Source organism: Muntiacus reevesi, chromosome 14 (assembly GCF_963930625.1).
Source record: "Muntiacus reevesi chromosome 14, mMunRee1.1, whole genome shotgun sequence".
Classification (NCBI taxonomy): domain Eukaryota; kingdom Metazoa; phylum Chordata; class Mammalia; order Artiodactyla; family Cervidae; genus Muntiacus; species Muntiacus reevesi.
Window position 1 is genome coordinate 43,477,665 of NC_089262.1, and position 20,152 is coordinate 43,497,816.

At 36.6% G+C, this 20,152-nt stretch overlaps 1 protein-coding gene across 2 annotated transcripts in view; it reads left to right on the forward strand.

Annotated features, from left to right (window-relative positions):
• The window catches only part of NDUFS4 (NADH:ubiquinone oxidoreductase subunit S4), a 117,663-nt gene that overhangs the window by 77,489 nt on the left and 20,022 nt on the right, over positions 1 to 20,152 (forward strand). For both annotated transcript variants that reach the window (XM_065905258.1, XM_065905259.1), the window contains 2 exons: positions 8,584 to 8,756; positions 12,420 to 12,493. In XM_065905258.1, the coding sequence (XP_065761330.1) occupies positions 8,584 to 8,756; positions 12,420 to 12,493 (247 nt within the window). The remainder of the gene's footprint in view (positions 1 to 8,583; positions 8,757 to 12,419; positions 12,494 to 20,152) is intronic.

Below are 20,152 nucleotides of genomic sequence, written 5' to 3' on the forward strand. Positions count from 1 at the left end.
AACAGTTATATAAAAGGTTGTGCTACAAAAGGAAATCTAGACTGATTTTGGACTTAATGTTTCACAAATCTCTTTGTATTCTTCACATTTTTAAAAAACAAAACTGTAAATTGTAGATATGCATTATCTTGGTAGTCTAACCACTGGATCTGAACTCAAAGGAAGATACAAAGATTATTGAAAGGAAGTACATGTGTACCTTTTAAGTTATAATACAATATTTAAAGTGTGGCTGTGTATGCATAAATATGTGTATTCACTTAATAATCTTCTATTTTCACCAATATTTTCAATTAACAATGATCTCTTCCTAAGTCAGAAAAGAGACTTCTATCCATAGCTTAACTTTTATTTTTATGCTAAATTAATGAGGGGTTGTCTTATACTTTTTTGTCTCCTTGAAGTTTGACTTTCACACATTGCCTCTTGAATGTTGTTTTACTAAACTAGAAACATTCAGCTTGAGATTATTTTCAGTTCCTTTCCAGATATAACTAATTTCATTTACTGTTTAAACCACCACTTGTTTTTCAGTTGTTTATTCACCTTCTGTCCCTTTGCCCTGATGTTTGTTTATTTAGAGGTTATTTCATATTTAGTTCTCTGCTGGTGTGGCTTTTGTTTTCGTAATTCTTAATTTACGTGTGTGTATGTCAGCTTTTTAACTTATTACCAGGGTATGAGGAGGACTGTTTGATTATGAAATAACAGATTGGATCTTTTAAAAATGTAATATGTTATAGAAGTTCCAAGTGTTTTGTGGCCATTTTCTTCCCCTTTATTTCAGCTTCTGAAAAAACTATTATGTGACCTACTGTAGTACATGAATTAGTAATTTAAAAATCAAAAAAATCCTGGATCATTGGATTAAAAAGCAAACAAGGAGGGGTTTAGGTATTAAGTTGATCATTATTAATATGCTGTATCTTACAAGTTTAAAACAGTTACTTAATAACTTTCAGAATGCTTCATTGAAGCATACGGGTTTTCACTGAGGCAGTATTGACCAATTTATTTATTAAGCATTTTTTTTCCTAAGTAATTTTCACTTCTTTCAAAGTTAATAGAAAATGATTGTTTCCAGTGTTTCCTTGTAAAAATGAAGTCTTCCAATGGACTTTCCTGATTGGGAGAGAAAGTTTATTTCTATATTATTTAAAACAATTACAGCTTTCCAGGGGAGTTCCCTTGTTCCCTAGTGATAAGGATTCCAGCTGGGCTTTCACTGCTGTGGCCTGGGTTCAATCCCTGGTGAGGGAACTGAGAATTCCTCAAGCTGTGAAGTGTTGCCAAAAAAAAAAGTTACAGCATTCTGTCTTAAAATGTCTTCTTAGTAAACTTGATTTGACTATGCCATATGTCAGATCATACACTATGATATAACTGTACAGTAAGAATCTGAACATACATCCTTATACCATTACAAAAAAATTATGCATTTGTAGTATGTTCCAGAGTTACATTTTGAACAGTTAATTAGATTTTAGGTAAAGTGTTACCTTTTCCCACCTGTTTCTACTGGTAGCAGCTCCTATAAAGTAATATCATTTGAGTCAATTTTGAGTAAATTTTGTTAATGTTTAAAAATACTCTTACAAGTCAAAAATCAAATTCATCTTCTCCTTTATAGGTTTGTAAGGAAGAATATACAATAAATAAATTTAGTCCAATTAATATATACTATTTCTCTGTGCCTTTAAAACATAAATAGAAACTGACCCATATTGTGAGTAGCAATATAAAGTTTTACCACTCCTTGAAAAGCAATTTGATAACATGTCAGAAACCATGAAAATTTATCATAACCTTAACTTAGTTAATATTACCCTTAGTGACTAACCTTAAAGAATTAGGGTGCTGAGATTTTCATTGCAGTAACCTATACTGTAAAAGAAATAATAATTTGATTTTTCAGTAATAAGGGATTGGCTAAGAAATTGTGGCATATCAACTTCATAGATTATTAATGAGGCCATTAAAAAAAAGAAATATCAAAACAGGGTAACTACATGGGAGAAAAAGTAAGTGATGTAATACTTGAAAATAGTGCAAAATAACTATTATCACTGTATAAAGTGGACTTGTATATAGATCATTATCGTGTAATATACATAAGAAAAGCAGTTGCTAAGGTTTTAAATATTGGGATATATTTTTATTTTATTTATTTATTTTTATATTTCTGTTGTTTGGTTGTACCAGGTCTTCATTGCTGCTCACGGGCTTTTGTTGGTAGCAGAGGGCAGGGCCAGTTGTGTCCTGCAGGCTTCTTACTGCAGTGGCTTCTCTTGTTGCTGAGCACAGACTCTAGGGTGCACGGACTTCAGCAGCTGCAAAACATGCGCTCAGTAGTTGTGACTTGCAGGTCTTAGAGCACAAACTCAGTAGCTATGGCCCGCAAACTCAGTTGCTCCTTGACATGTGGAGTCTTCCCAGACCAGGGATCAAACCCATGTCCCTTGCATCAGCAGGCTGATTCTTATCCACTATACCACTAGGGAAGTCTGAATATATGAATATATTTTTAAAATTTTTCTTTAATTTTTTTTTTATAATGTTTTAACAGTGTCGTCTTAAAATCATAACTATCCTGAAAGAATCATCTTCTGTCTTCTTCTTCAGTTAGAAACAGTAACTGAAGAAGGAGATAGATATTTCTGCCTTTAAAACCAAATGCAATCTCTCTTTTATTTGACCCCATGGCATTTATCGCATTTTACTTTGTATTTGACTTAATCCTTCCAAACATTACTATGAGGTATGTTTTGTAGTACCTGGATGCGGGGCACTTACCACACAGCTTGCAGGATCTTATTTCCCTGACTAGGAATTGAACCTGTGCTCTTGGCAGTGAAAGCATGGAGTCCTAACCACTGAAATACTAGGGAATTTTCTATAGTACATTTTTTTTTTTTATAGTACATTTTTTAAATGAGGAAACTGACAGAATTCAAGTAACTTCTCAGTATTGCATAGGTAGCAAATGGTGGGGCTTGGGTTCCTTGAGATTTATCTGAGTCTTAACTAATACTATATTTTATAGTAATGATTATTTAGTTATCCCCCCTCCTTCTTATGGGTGCATAAATTATAGACTTTTGTAAGTTTAGGAATAAAGTCTTATTTTTATTTTGACACATACAAAAATGGAATATCTAGCCTTGAAGAAGAAAACTAGGCTTTTCACTAGACTTGAAGCAACTTAATTGACTTTAATTACAAAATCTTTTGTTGTATTTTATTTACTAACTCATATTATCCCATCCCAAGAAGATGGGAATTTTTTTGCATCTCACCAGCAACCTCCCATTACTTGTTCACTCTGTCTTTTTTAAGAAGTCAGATAGTAATTTTCATGAGAATAGAGATCATGTCTTTACCTTTGAGCGTTGTGTCTATGTTCTAATACATAATATGCACTAAAAATAATGGAACATTTTTTTTATTGCCCAGGCACTTTATATACATTATTTAGTCCTCATTTTACCTTGTTTAATTGATCCTTATACATAATATTTTAGGAGAAATCTATTAATTTGCCCAACAAAAGCTGGGATTCTAACCCAGTTTTGACTCAGCCCTTTGCTTTCAGCCATTGCTGTACGTTATCCTGCTCAGAAGGATATAGGAGTAATGAAAATAGTTTGAGAATGAGACATAAATGTCTCTAATTCTTAGGATTTTTTTTTTTTTTACTCATTATATGATTAGGTGTATCATTTGCTTGATCTATTGTTAGTATCGTAACAACATTCCATTTAAAATTTAACTTTTGGTTTCCTGATGTGTGCCAAGTCTCTTCAGTCATGTTTGACTCTGCGACCCCATGAACTGTAGCCCAGCAGGCTCCTCTGTCCATGGGATTCTCCAGGCAAGAACACTGGAGTGGGTTGCCACTTCCTTCTGCAGGGGATCTTCCTGACCCAGGGATTGAACCTGTGTTTCTTATGGCTCCTGCATTGGCAGGCAAATTCTTTATCACTAGTGCCACTGCCCAGGTTTGGTTTCATGATAGCTTTGCTCGACATGCAAGATAAAATGGATGATAACGTTTCAACGCTTGTTTCATTACCTGGTTAGACTCCTACTTCAGTGTCTTGCTTTAGCAAACAAAAATGCTTCTACTGGCACACTTCTGATTTATAGTTTTTTTTTTTTTTTTGTTTTTTTTTTTGATTTATAGTTTTGATTGTATCTTGAATCGCTATTGCCACTAACTTTTTAGAAGTGTTTCAAGTTCTTCCATGATAAATAAAATACATATGGTTATGCTATCTGCCAAATCTATTATTTTTCAAACTAGTATTTATTTAGTATAGTGTCCTTCATTATTTATTAGACCACTTAATGAGTTTCTTGTATTAAGTATCTGTAGAATACTTGAAAGGAAGTTTTTATTATAGATCCAAGATTGTTTTCCTTTAAACATCTTTCATTGTTGAAGTAGGATATAAACAGAATCATCAAATTTAGATGGATTTTAGTCCCCAAACAAATTTAAACACATAATTGGTAACTAATACTCTACGGTAGAACAAGTTTCTGTAAGCAGTATTTGTACTTAATGTTCCAATATGTACTGTATTAAAACTTTTCAACATTGATCCACAAATAACATTCAATGTTAGTGAACTTATTATCAAAAAGCCTGTTAAAAATTTTGACTCTTCTGTGTGTACTGGGAGATCTATCAGAAATTCATCCAAAGTGGTGAAAGCCCTTTTCATTAATTTCTCTTTATGACAGGTGTAAAGTATTAAGGTTAAGTGGGTGGGGCAACCGGAAGTAATTACTAAGGCCAGTGGCATTTTTGTGGTTTAATAAAGGCAGAAGCTAATTATTCAGTTTTTATTTAAGTGAAATGGTGCCAAAAAGGAGGTTCCTGCAGAGCAGCTGCACTCCTTCAGTGTTACCCTAATTTACCAAAGACACAACTGTCACAAACAAAACTTTTAAACTTGATATATAGCCACAAAAGTAAGGAGGCTTTTGTTTGGAGTGCATGCAGAAGAACTCCTTTATACAAATCAACCGGCAGATGACAGACAATGATGAAAATTTGATTCTTTGAAGTCATAATAGTCATTGAAATGTGTGAAATTCTGGTATTGAAAAGAGAGCGGCCAGCAAGACTCTAAATCCTGGGTGGTTGCAAGAAGCTTGCTGGGAGGTTTTTCTGCATTTTGACACCAACTTCCCATTGCTTGTTCCCTGCTTCCTTTGTTTAAAAAAAGTTGAATTCACACAAGATAAATGGGGACAGTTGATAACCGAATCATACAGTTTTTATATGGAAAACTAATATTTTATAATGGAAATTGATATTTGAAAGAGTAAAGTTCATTTACATATACTGGCATATACTCTCTTAATGATTTTTAAAATTCCTCTTCAATTTAAACTAGACTTGTGAAATGGAAAGTCAGTGTATCAGCTCTTATAGAATTTAAAATTGTGAAAAAGATCGTACTGAAAGAGTAGAACTTTCAAATTATGATATGCTTGTTTTCAGTAGCAAATTTTTAAGTATGAATGCCCTTTAATCTATGAATCATGATTGGGTAACTAGTTACTATTTCTTAAATAGCATATTGTATACAAGTTCATATTTATGAAACTTTATGAAGATACTTAGTTTAATAGTATAAATATAGGTGTCATGCTTGATCCAATTGTTAAAAATTTAAAAGTTTTAAAATTCAGTAAGTGTATATATTATGTATAGGGTTGTTTTATTAGAATTTATAAATACTAACTGGTGAGTCTTGAGATTCTTCAGGTGCCAACTTGCAGCCTTCTCCTATCTTACGTGTTTTAACTTTTTTGTAGACATAGAAAATCTATGAATTATTATTTATAAATAACCTATTTTACCAATCAAATGAGAAATCTGTGAAAGGCAACATTGACATCTTTTATGTTTTTTAAAAATAATCACATATGATCCATACTGCAGTAGAAAAGTAGAAATCTAAAAAGAGTATCATTAAAGTAGAAATCTAAAGAGTATCATTAGTTCAGTATAGTTTCAGTAGTTTGCAGATCATTTATTTTCAAAAGTTGAGTCACAGATAGGTCAGTGAGAACTTTGAGGAAAAGCAAAGCATTGAAGACATGGAAAAAGTTCATAGTGCCTCATAGTTCTTTTCAAGTATTACATTGTTTTAATGGAATCTTGGAATGAGAGCTTTAGCCCATTGAAATGTCGCTTAAAGGACATGTTCTTCTGTCACTTGCTGAAGCTGTGTGGATGAAATGATAACAATAGAGTGTTGTGATGCGTTTTAAAAGTGTGAGAAATCAGTTTGTCTAGACTGAGTGTGTGCCTACAAGGACTAGGAATTTTAGAGCTTCTGTGCCCTTTAGGTGTCAAGTATGTGAGAGATGCCAAGCCTTTTTATTCTGTCTTTGGCAGCAGTTCAACTCTCCAGTACCTTACATGTCTTCTGCAGGCAAAGGCAGGGATTCTATGTCAGAACAACTTGGACTTCAAAATTCAGAAACTCATTTGTTTGAATGCCAGTTTTATTGGAAGAAGATACCAAACAATTGCCATAATTTGAGAAGGCATGGAAGCACTTACAGCTAAGAGCTTAGCAACTTTTGTAGCCACTGATTTTAAAGTGGTTTTCCATCCTTAAAAAATCATGCTGTGCCTTTCTACTTTGATAGTACAAATCGAGAAATACTCTTTCCATTTTACTAAAGCTTTATTGGTTTTTAAATTACTTTGGCATATGCATACAATATAGACATTTATTAAGAAAAAGTAAATCTGTTTCCCGAACTGGTATTGAAAAAGTGAGTCTGTTTCCTGAACTGGTATTAAGAGATTAATATGCTATCTTTTCTGTAAGTCTTAATTAAAAGAATAGCCAACTTATAGCTTCAGCTTTTATGAGCTCAGCTCAGAATGGAGGTGTTGCTATGGAATTTGACAAGGATGCCTCATCCTGTAATTTTGTAATATACTTACTGTTCGTTTATACTTTGCTTCAGCTATAACTAAATAGATTTTTAATATGAAAATATATAATATTAAATACTAAGTTAATGTGAAAGATTACCAACACTGTACTGAATTCAAAGGGGGAAATAAACATTAAGGACTTTCCAGGAGCTGAGTTTCTTTCAAGCTCTTGAGGAGAGGAATATTCTTTAGAAAGTTATTGAATGTAATAATAACCTGAAATTACTTTTCTTTGAAGATGAACTTGACAGTTTGTAATAACTTGACACATTGATGCCTTTAAAAATTATGTAAGAGTTGTGTTCATTTATCTTTTATTTTATCCTATAAACTTTAAAAATGTAGGCATATACTAGAAGTACATTTTTGTGTATATATTTATATGGATCATTTTAATAGTTTCTCCAAATAGACGAACTATGACAAAGTAACCACACCTAATTATTGGTATAGGTGAGAAGGTATAGTTGTCAGCTAAAATAACTCTAAGGAATTGTTTCTTTAATCTGTGTGTAGAAAGATTAGTTGAGTCAGAAATACATTTAGTTTTTTCCCAGTACATATTGCAATTAAGAACTCCTAATATTTCTTGGGTCTAAAGTATTGATTAGAGTAGAACTACAAATAAACATGAAATTAAAATTAACAAAATGTGCTGAGTTTTCTAGTTTTCACAAGTTTGATATAATCATTTAAATGTTAAACCTGTTGTTTTTAACCAGTTTTTAAAGTTTACCTTAGTAAGGAACCATAATGTTAAAATGCTTTATGAGCATAATATAGTTGACCATAATATGATTTTACATTGCTAGAATGAAGTATTTTACCATTACTAAGTGGAGACTTAAACTCTAAATTACTTTGTTATTTTGTGTCCTGATTGCTACTATAGTTTGAAATATATTTAATCAGGGAATCGAAATTGTATGTATTCATCAGTTGACCTTTTGTTATTGGGTAGAAATATAGAAAAAGATAGTCAAGTTATCATTGTTTTCCTCTAACATTTCCTCAAAAATTGTGCAGAATTTCTTATCTTTGCAGAATAAGTTTGACACCTATTTAATATCAATTTCTCTTCAGTAGGTTTCATTAAGGGGAGATAAATCAAAATGGTAATTAAAGTTGTTAATTGATTTTAATTGTTTACAAAAAGGGTCAGGCCTTTCTCTGAAGAGAATGCCTTGTAAGCAGCATGACACAGAAACTACTGATAATAGATATTTTTTTCTATTTAAAATTTAGTCACTTTTTATATTTGTTTACTTTTAATATCCTTTTACATTCTTTCTCTGCTAACTAATTATACCAGCTTATGACATCAGAGTCTACTTAGTACAGGCTTTTCTGCCAGCAGACTCTTAAAAAGTTACCAGTACCTTGTTATACAAAATGGGCCTAAGTTTTTTTATGAGCCCTTTCCCACTATACTTTAACATTCCCCCAATATATCTTCTCCAAATATCAAAGTAGTAGTTTACATGGTAAAGTAACAAAGAAGTGAAATCTTAAAAAAATTATAAATAAGTATGTATTGTAAGATACAGAAAGCAACAAAAATACATTAGGGTGTAAGTGGGCTGTTATCAACACATTTGCTTGTTTTTCTGTAGGATATTACTACTTTAACTGGTGTTCCCGAAGAGCATATCAAAACTAGAAAAGCCAGGATCTTTGTTCCTGCTCGCAATAACATGCAGTCTGGAGTAAACAACACAAAGAAATGGAAGATGGAGTTTGATACCAGAGAGAGATGGGAAAATCCTTTGATGGGTTGGGCGTCAACGTGAGTATTTTGGTTTAATTTGAATATTATTTTTGGCTCTTTTTCTGTGTAGATTTTCCTTTTAAATGCACTGGTTTTCAGGCTCTTTTTTATACAGGATGCCTTATGACAATACTTTTTGAAACAGCTTTGCATAGATATCACTATGTTTAATGGTATAGACATATACATTCCACATGGGTGACATATATATATAAAATAATATTTATATAAATGTGGCCCAGCAAAATATACTATAAGAACAGTGTTTTTCAGAGAACTATTTACTGGATAAAAATGACTGACATTGTGAGCACTCTTAACATGGTCCCTAAGCTATAGATATTAGTTTAAAATATACTGTGAATAGTGTTAATAATTTAATGACACTTATTTTTAAAATAAAACTTCTTTATATTTTTTGTTAATTAGAGGAGATTAGATGAGTTTAGAAATTTTGATAATCATTGTTAGTGTATACAAATGCAATAGATTTTTGTATATTAATTTTGTATCTTGCAGCTTTACCAGATTCAGCTCTTAAAGTTTTCTGGTGGTATCTTGAGGATTTTCTGTAGATGGTATCATGTCATCTGCAAACAGTGACAGCTTTTCCTTTTCAGCTTGAATTCATTTTATTCCTCCTTCCAGTCTGATTGCTGTAGTCAGGAATTTTAGCACTACGTTGAATACCAGTGATGAGTGCTGGTGTCAGCTTCCTGGTGTGTTGGCTGGATGCTGATAAGGCAGGCTGTGGGGCTGTGGTGGGCCTGGGATTGGTGACCACCTGTTGGTGGACAGGGTCTGGTCCTGGAACATATTGAGGCTAATTCTTCCCACCCCTCCCAACTGTTGTATGAAGCCAAGTCTCCTGGCCTCTTGCTTCAGGGCCCAGGGGTTCTAGTTCAGTTCAGTTCAGTTGCTCAGTCGTGTCCGACTCTTTGCAACCCCATGAACTGCAGCACGCCAGGCCTCCCTGTCCATCACAAACTCCCAGAGTTCACTCAAACTCATGTCCATCGAGTCGGTGATGCCATCCAACCATCTCATCCTCTGTTGTCCCCTTCTCCTCCTGCCCCCAATCCGTCCCAGCATCAGGGTCTTTTCCAGTGAGTCAACTCTTTGCATGAGGTGGCCAAAGTATTAGAGTTTCAGCTTCAGCATCAGTCCTTCCAATGAACACCCAGGACTGATCTCCTTTAGGATGGACTGGTTGGATCTCCTTGCAGTCCAAGGAGGCTCTCAAGAGTCTTCTTCAACACCACAGTTCAAAGGCATCAATTCTTCGGTGCTCAGCTTTCTTTATAGTCCAACTCTTACATCCATACCATAGCCTTGACTAGATGGACCTTTGTTGGCAAAGTAATGTCTCTGCTTTTTAATATGCTATCTAGGTTGGTCATCACTTTCCTTCCAAGGAGTAAGCATCTTTTAATTTCATGGCTGCAGTCACCATCTACAGTGATTTTGGAGCCCAAAAAAATAAAGTTTGACACTGTTTTCACTGTTTCCCCATCTATTTCCCATGAAGTGATGGGACCAGATGCCATGATCTTAGTTTTCTGAATGTTGAGCTTTAAGCCAACTTTTGCACTCTCCTCTTTCACTTTCATCAAGAGGCTTTTTAGTTCCTCTTCACTTTTTGTCATAAGGGTGGTGTCATCTACATATCTGAGGTTATTGATATTTCTCCTGGCAATCTTGATTCCAGCTTGTGCTTCTTCCAGCCCAGCGTTTCTCATGATGTACACTGCATATAAGTTAAATAAGCAGGGTGACAATATACAGCCTTGACGTACTCCTTTTCCTATTTGGAACCAGTCTGTTGTTCCATGTCCAGTTCCAACTGTTGCTTCCTGACCTGCATATTGGTTTCTCAAGAGGCAGGTCAGGTGGTCTGGTATTCCCATCTCTTTCAGAATTTTCCAGTTTATTGTGATCCACACAGTCAAAGGCTTTGGCATAGTCAATAAAGAAGAAATAGATGTTTTTCTGGAACTGTCTTGCTTTTTTGATGATCCAGCGGGTGTTGGCAATTTAATCTCTGGTTCCTCTGCCTTTTCTAAAACCAGCTTGAACATCTGGAAGTTCACGGTTCATGTATTGCTGAAGCCTGGCTTGGAGAATTTTGAGCATTACTTTACCAGCATGTTGTAGAGCTGGTGTCTAACCACTGGTGGGTAGGGTCAAGGGGTTCTGGGCCTAGTGATAGTTCACTGCTTGGCAGAGGTAAATCCTGGGACCTCTGCCTACAGAACCCTGGTAGTCCTTGAGCTCCTGTGTTGGCCCACTGATTTGCGATGTCTGCAGTGTCTCAGAGCTGGGTTTGTACAGCTGGTTGGCAGAGCCAGGGCCCATGGCGTCTTGGTTAGTGCTAGCGTGTTGACAGGTAAGTTGGGTTCTCTGTGGCAGCCTGCCTTCTGGTGGGTAGAGCTGTGTTCCCATCCTGCTAATGGCTTAGCCTGAGATGTCTCAGGAATGGTGCTTATAACCTGGTTAGAAGCTATTGAGAAGATTCCAGAATGGCACCTCATGGTGGAATGAGCTCCCCCAAATGGCTCTTGCCAGTTTTCTACATCCCTGGGCTTCACTTGTCTCCTGCCTTTCCAGGAGACTCTCAAAGATCAGGAGGTGCGTCTGTCCCATGCTTCCTTCAAATTACTGCTTCTGCTCTGGGTCCCGAAGTACATGAGATTTTTTGTGAGCCTTTTAAGAGATGGTCTCTGTTTCCCACAGCCCTCTGGGTCTCCTGAAACTAAGCCCCATTGGCCTTTAAAGCCAAATATTCTGGGGGCTTCTCTTCCCAGTCCAGGATTCGGGGACTTGGGAGCTCAATGTGGGGCTTGAACATATTGCTTCTTGGGGATAACTTCTGCAGTTATTGGAGAAAGTAATGGGAACCCACTCCAGTATTCTTGCCTGCAGAATCCCATGGACAGGGGAGCCTGGTGGGCTACAGTCCCTGGGGTCTCAAAGAGTCAGACACAACTGAGCAACTGACTTTCTGCAGTTGTACTTATCCTCCTGTTTGTGGGTTGCCCAGCTTGGTATGGATCTCTGCCTCCTGTCTCATTGTGGTTCCTCCTTAATACCTTTGATTATAGAAGATCTTTTCTGCTTGATTCTAGGTTTTATAAGGTAAGTTTGAAGAATAAAAACAAACCTAAGACGATTCTCATTCATTTTGTTTTTTTTTTAAGCTTAATAAATGATTTTTATTAGAGACTAAAGATTGTTGGATGTCTTTATAAAGTTTTTAATTTGACATGTTAGAAAATCGCCCTAATTTAACACTGCTGCTGCTGCTAAGTCGCTTCAGTTGTGTCCAACTGTGCGACCCCATAGACGGCAGCCCACCAGGCTCCGCCGTCCCTGGGATTCTCCAGGCAAGAACATTGGAGTGGGTTACCATTTCCTTCTCCAGTGCATGAAAGTGAAAAGTGAAAGTGAAGTCGCTCGGTTGTGTCCGACTTTTAGCGAACCCATGGACAGCAGCCTACCAGGCTCCTCTGTCTATTGGATTGTCCAGGCAAGAGTACTGGAGTGGGCTGCCATTGCCTTCTCTGTAATTTAACACAGAAAAACATATTCAGATAGTGAACAGTTTTAAAGAAATTATTCAAAATAAGTAATTTTTAGTCACAGATTAATGTTAAATCCTGGGGAAAAAATTGTTTCTTACAGGGCTGATCCCTTATCCAACCTGGTTCTGACTTTCAGTACTAAAGAAGATGCAATTGCCTTTGCAGAAAAAAATGGTAAGTGTGATTTGCTTTTGTTTTGACAAGTAAGGTATGATTTTATGTTCTTAACCTATATTCTATAATTAAGTTGAACAAAATCAATGTATCTAGTCCAGTGGTTTTAGATTTTTTTCTTTTTATGCCATGAGAACATACCCCTCCCCAAAATAAAAAATCTGAAAAATAAATACACATGTAACATGTGAAAGGCAAACTGCTGTAAATTTGAAGTCGAGGCTTGGAATAAAACTACTTGTCTAACTCCTATCTTATTTATGAATGCCTCTGTAAAATCATTAACATTAAGTTTAAAACATTAAACATCTCATAAGGCAACCTATTCCAGTTTTGACATCTGTTTATTATTTTCTTACTTTGAAACAAAGTCTTATGTCTGTTACTCTACCTAATAGCTTTTCAATTATTACAAATTGATTATCATGTTTCCTCTAAAATGTCATGTGAACATAAATGTCTATGTTTACCACTTCTATTGATATGTTTGTTGGGTCTGTAATTATATTAATACAACCTAAGAGTATATTAGTAGCTACCTAAAACTCTTGACCTGTGTTAGGTTTTCTTTCAACTGAAACAGAGACTAGAATGTCTTTTTCTCCCCTCATTTTCTGCTGTTAAACCATACAACACAGTAGTGAAAGGAGCCTTTGGAGGCAGATCATGATGGATTCTAATCCTTATTATGCCACTCAAAGCTACCTGATTTTGGATTAATTTCATCATGGACTTAATGTTTCTTCATTGTTCAAATAATGGTACTTACCTAAAGGTGTACCTAGGCAAGTACTTGAAACATAATGGGCTTCCCAGATGGCACAGTGGTAAAGATTCCTAAGAGACTTAGGTTCAATCCCTGGGTCAGGAAATGGCAACCCACTCCAGTATTCCTGCTTGGGAAATTCCATGGACAGAGGAGCCTGGAGGACTACAATCCATGGGGTTGTAAAGAGTCAGACAGGACTGAACATGCACACACACACACAACTGGCCCCTTGGAAACTATTAGTCCTTTCCCTTACCTCCTCCATCTGTTATTTCTTCTGTTTCTCTCAGGTTTAAATGCAATACTGTGCATTTGTACCTGATGCATTCTATTATTCTAGTTGATCAAATTGAATTTGAATCTAATTCAGCTATTTAAATGATATCATGTCCATTTAAGTATGTTATTACTATAAGGCAATATAAGTTTAAAAGATTATTAGTGTTTTTTCAACATATTTGACATAAATGTAAAAGCACCATAAAGATTATTATTAACTGAAATATTTGATTTTTCATCCTAAGTTCACATTATATTATACCTTAAGAATCTGAAGCCAGACTGTCAGATTTGAGTCCATGTCGGATCTCTATTTGTCTGGGTTCGTACAAGGAGAAAATGCAAATACAATGGGAATTGTTACGAGGATTGAATAAGTTTATAAAAGTAAAGTACTTAGGATGTAGCTAAGTATATAATAGTATATCAGTTTATCTTATTAGTAGACTTTAAAAATAAAAAAATTTTAAGTATTATATATTACCAAATTTCCAAATTATGTATTTGTTCTCAAAGTGATCATAATCTTTAAAATATTATTTTGATGTAACATTTACATTGCTGTTTTTAAAATTAAACTGTAATGTAGCTCATCAACAACAGTTCTGTTAATGTTTTTCATCTTTGTAGCCTACCATATTTCATGTCTGACACCTCAAATAGTCTATCATGTGAGTTTAATGACAGGAAGGCTAATTAAACCCTTAAACCTCTGACTACTTCCTGAGTGGGCACAAGGACTGTATGACTGTAGTTGCCATGTGAATTGCAGATATACAAACTAACCACTGCTACTCTTATTAATAAAATCAAGTGCCTTTCCATCTGATTTCTACTCCCCACACCATAATGAAAATTGAGGAGCATTACCAAAGTCAATAGACAGTATAATTTGAAAAAGCTTATAGAATATTACCATATAAATCTGTAAGCTAACTGTGGATCTGGGGACTTACCTGGTGATCGAATAGTTAGGGTTTGGCGCTTTCACTGCCACGGCCCGGATTCCTTCTCTGGTTGGGGAACTGAGATCTCAGAACCATCTGGCGCAGCCAAGATAAAACAAAAAACAGAGAAAAACAGTGAATCAGGAATTCTTACTTTTAAGTGCTTGCGTGCTGAGTCGCTTTAGTTGTGACCCTGTGGACTGTATCCTGTCAGGCTCCTCTGTGGGCTTCTCCAGGCAAGAAAACTGGAGTGGGTTACCATGCCGCCCTCCAGGGGATCTTCCAAACCCAAGAATTGAACTCCCGTCTCTTTCATCTCCTGCATTGGCAGGTGGGTTCTTTACCACTAGCATCAACTGAGAAGCCCAAAGGACTTATAGAAGTATGGACAAGGTATAGGAAAACCACAGCACATAGCGGGGCAGTGAGATGGTGTTACCAAACCTGCAAGACCTGCTTGGGAAGGATCGTGTGTTAGGATGAAGTATGACTTACAGGGAGAGAACAAACTGACCAGAAAACCTAGGTTATCTATTGTGCCCAGGCTTCTCAGTTCACGGGATCCTCCAGGCAAGCATACTGGAGTGAGTCACCATTTCCTTCTCCAGGGGATCCTCCCAACCCAGGGACCGAACTTATCTCCTGCATTGGCAGGTGAGTTTTTTACTGTTGTGCCGCCTGAGAAGCCCTGACAGCCTTTAAGGCAGTAGGTATTCTGTTGCTCTGATTCACTGCTGTGTTTCCAGTTGTTGCTCAGTTGCTAAGTTGTGTACAACTCTTTTTGTTTCCAGTGCCTGACACAAAACCTATATAGTGGACACTGGCTATCTGGCGAAATTATTGCCTTCCTAAAATATTTTCCCTACTCAGGAATTTGAAGGCACTTTCATCTCCTAGGGAAGAGGTTATTTCTCATTCTTCATTTATTTAACATTTAGTATTATATATCTTGGCTCCTTGGTGGCCCAGTGGTTAAGAATTCACCTTCCAATGCAGGAGACACAAGTTCAATCCCTGTACAGTCAGTGATAACTTTGCAGCTCTAGTAGCAAAAGTAAATAGTTGTAATAGAGACTATATGTCCCCCAAAGTCTAAAAATATTTTGTATTTGGCCATTTACAGTAAATATTTACTGACCTCTGGTCTAACCAATTATGTACTAACTCAATACTTGTGACCCTTTCTCCTCTGACATTTTTGTTAATCTGAAATGCTCTTTATTCAAACACTTCAAAAGGCCTATGCTTAATATACTCCTCAGCTGATAATTCAAGTTATTCACATATAAGCACTAACTTATCACTCAAATAGTAACCTGTCACTCAAATAGTAACCTAACTTTATCTTACTGTGCCTCAGCATTTCCTCCTGCCCTTATCTCTGCTTTAGTTTCTTCCTTCTGCAATCTCTTCCTCATGTTCCCTTTCTCCTCTTTTTCCCTGCCTACGAACTCCAGCCTACTTTTCAGAATACATTTTAAATGTTATCTCCTTTCTGATCGCTTTTCTTATTTCCCTTTCCAATCTCCAAAAATAGATGTGCTCTCTCTTCCTTTTAGCTTCCACATTGATGTTTTCCTTTTTTATAACTCTTCTACCTGTGGTATTGTATTCTACTTTTTTTGTATTGCATTCAGTCATACATATGTTGAGCACCCTGTCATATGCCAACACTCCTGGCTTAGGTTCTGGGGATCATTATTTAAATAAGACGTAGTCCTCTTACTCAAACTATAATACTTTATTTGCTGAATTATAAGCACCTCCCTGGTGGCTCAGATGATAAAGAATCTGCCTGCAGTGTGGGAGACCCAACTTTGATCCCTGGCTGGGTAGGTAAGATGATCTGGAAAAAGGAATGGCTACCCAATCCAGTATTCTTGCCTGGAGAACCCCATCGATAGAGAAGCCTGGCAGGCTACAGTCCATGGGGTTGTGAAGAGTGCCAAATGATTGAGTGACTAACACTTTCATATTTTCACTTTCACCAGGGAAACCACCCAGTCATCTTAATCTTTTTATATGCTCAATAAAAATTGGTAAATTTTAACAGTACATTTAGTGATGCTGTAAATTATTCTCCAGGTTATGTTTTAAACTCTTCCTTGCTGCTGCTGCTGCTAAGTCACTTCAGTTGTGTCCGACTCTGTGCGACCCTACAGATGGCAGCCCACCAGGCTTCGCCATCCCTGGGATTCTCCAGGCAAGAACACTGGAGTGGGTTGCCATTTCCTTCTCCAGTGCATGAAAGTGAAAAGTGAAAGTGAAGTCGCTCAGTCGTGTCTGACTCTTCGCGACCCCATGGACGGCAGCCTACCAGGCTCCTCCGTCCATGGAATTTTCCAGGCAAGAGTACTGGAGTGGGCTGCCATTGCCTTCTCCAAACTTCTCCTTAAATCATTTTAAATTTATTTGGCTACTTGTTTTTTCTTTTAGAGGAACTGTTAACTCCTGTAAGACCAGTGTCAATCACATAGCTCCCAGCTGATAGGGCCCCAGTTTCTAGGTTCCAAGTCCAGTGTTTTTTCCCATGATACTACTGTGCTGCTGTAGATGTTATATCCGTCATCTCGATCTGCATGGTCCAGTACGGTAGGCACAGATGGCCGTGCAGCACTTGAAATGTATTTAGTTAGAATTGGGGTATGCTGTTAAGTGTAAAATACACACTGGGTTTCGGAGACTTAGTGTTAAGAAAAAGAAGCATTAAATATCTCTAATACATTTTATATTGATTACATTTTAAAATGATAATATTTAAGATGTGTATTAGGCTAGGAATCTAAATGATTAAAGGCTTACTTTTTCGTTTTAGACATTTATAAAAATGTTACTTCTAGATAATTAAAACTTGTCTGGTTCACATTATGTGTCTGTTGGGTAGCACTAATCTAGAATACTTCAAGCTATATAAGACATACATTACATACATATTCTAGATATATCATTTCTATATATTCTGTAGTGAATATAAGAAATAGGAAAACCTTACCTAACTTTGAAAAGTTATATTACTTGAGAAATGCAGAGAGTTCCTTGATAGTCCAGTGGTTAGGACTCTGCACATTCACTGCTGGGGCTCCAAGTCAGTTCCTGGTTGGGGAACTAACATCCCACAAGCTGTGTTGCATGGCCAAAAAAAATAAAAATAAATTTTTAAAAAAAGAAATGCATTTCTGTTCTTCAGACACTTACCTAGGATCAAGGATAAGTGTAAATTTTTATATTACATACAATAGTGAAATAAAATAGCTTAAAAATCTGTGTGTGTGCTTAGACGTTCAGTTGTGTCCGACTCTTTGTGACCCCATGAACTGTAGCCCACCAGGCTTGTCTGCCTGTGGGGATTCTCCAGGCAAGCATGTTGGAGTGGATTGCCATGCCCTTCTCCAGGGGATCTTCCCAATTCAGGGATCATTGCAGGCAGGTTCTTTACCATCTGAACCAACCAGGGAAGCCCAAAAGATCTACATTACATCACAAAATCCCTATTTAACACTTACTTTCAATTTCTTAAATAAGGCACTATGTAAATCCATATCTTTACTAAGGATGCCCTCATGTCTGAGACTAAACGTTTTCTTCTTCCTGCTATTGATAATTTTGCTTCTGGTCTCTTCTCACCATACCTCACTTCCTGTGGAAGCCTGGTTCTATCACCTGCTGAGTGGGATAGAAGAAAGACTGAATGCTTTTCCTTGGCTTCTTTTTCCCCTGCTCACCTCTCACTTCTCTCTTGATAAGCATACACTAAGTAAGTTATAAATACCCTTGACTCTTTATCACCAGAGCCTCATCTTAAAGATCTCCCTTTGAACTCAGCATATATTCCAGAACTCTTCAAAGATGCTTTGTCTTTTTATAAAGAAAGTTTATCTGAGGTTTTCTCAAATGTTGATGAACCTTACTTTTTTCTTGCATACAGGAAAGACCCACCTCTCACTCATGTGGCTTTTGTCTTTTCTTGTAGTGGGCTAGGATGCCGACATTTATATGCTAATGAAACTAGAAGTGGTTTTATCCCCTTTCCCTTTTGATCTGATTTGAAACTTTGTGACTTCCCTTTGGTATGTCATTTTACCCTTTGTGTTTTTCTCATTGCTGTTAGCAGTAACAACTTACTAAAATTCTCCAATAGAGGAGGGTTTTCTTCAGGAGTAAACAGGATGACAGAATAAGCAGCGAAACTGCTATGGATATGTAGTGGGGAGGAAAACCCACCTCTAAAGTTACAGAAGGTGGAAGCACTGATTCAGGAAAATATAGAGATAATTGGGAGTTGCAAACCAGAACTTAGAATTGTCTCAGAAGTGGACACCATCATCAGGGTCTGGATTTCCACCTATCTTAAACCTTCTCATGAGGGTCTCAACCTTATATCCATCAATCTATTTTTTTTTTTTTTTTGAAAGATTAGAAGTAGTTTTTTTTCCATTTATTTTTATTAGTTGGAGGCTAATTACTTTACAATATTCTAGTGGGTTTTGTCATACATTGACATGAATCAGCCATGGATTTACATGTATTCCCCATCCCGATCCCCCCTCCCACCTCCCTCTCTACCCGATCCCTCTGGGTCTTCCCAGTGCATCAGGCCCGAGCACTTGTCTCATGCATCCAACCTGGGCTGGTGATCTGTTTCACCCTAGATAATATACATGTTTCGATGCTGTTCTCTCGAAACATCCCACCCTTGCCTTCTCCCACCGAGTCCAAAAGTCTGTTCTGTACATCTGTGACTCTTTTTCTGTTTTGCATATAGGGTTATCGTTACCATCTTTCTAAATTCCATATATATGTGTTAGTATGCTGTAATGTTCTTTATCTTTCTGGCTTACTTCACTCTGTATAAGGGGCTCCAGTTTCATCCATCTCATTAGAACTGATTCAAATGAATTCTTTTTAACGTCTGAGTAATATTCCATGGTGTATATGTACCACAGCTTCCTTATCCATTCGTCTGCTGATGGGCATCTAGGTTGCTTCCATGTCCTGGCCATTATAAACAGTGCTGCGATGAACATTGGGGTTCACGTGTCTCTTTCAGATCTGGTTTCCTCAGTGTGTATGCCCAGTAGTGGTATTGCTGGGTCATATGGCAGTTCTATTTCCAGTTTTTTAAGAAATCTCCACACTGTTCTCCATAGTGGCTGTACTAGTTTGCATTCCCACCAACAGTGTAAGAGGGTTCCCTTTTCTCCACACCCTCTCCAGCATTTATTGCTTGTAGACTTTTGGATAGCAGCCATCCTGACTGGTGTGTAATGGTACCTCATTGTGGTTTTGATTTGCATTTCTCTGATTATGAGTGACGTTGAGCATCTTTTCATGTGTTTGTTAGCCATCTCTATTTCTTCTTTGTAGAAATGTCTGTTTAGTTCTTTGGCCCATTTTTTGATTGGGTCATTTATTTTTCTGGAATTGAGCTGCAGGAGTTGCTTGTATATTTTTTGAGATAAATCCTTTGTCTGTTGCTTCGTTTGCTATTATTTTCTCCCAATCTGAGGGCTGTCTTCTCACCTTGCTTATAGTATCCTTTGTTGTGCAAAAGCTTTTAAGTTTCATTAGGTCCCATTTGTTTATTTTTGCTTTTATTTCCAATATTCTGGGAGGTGGGTCATAGAAGATCTTGCTGTGATTCATGTCGGAGAGTGTTTTGCCTAT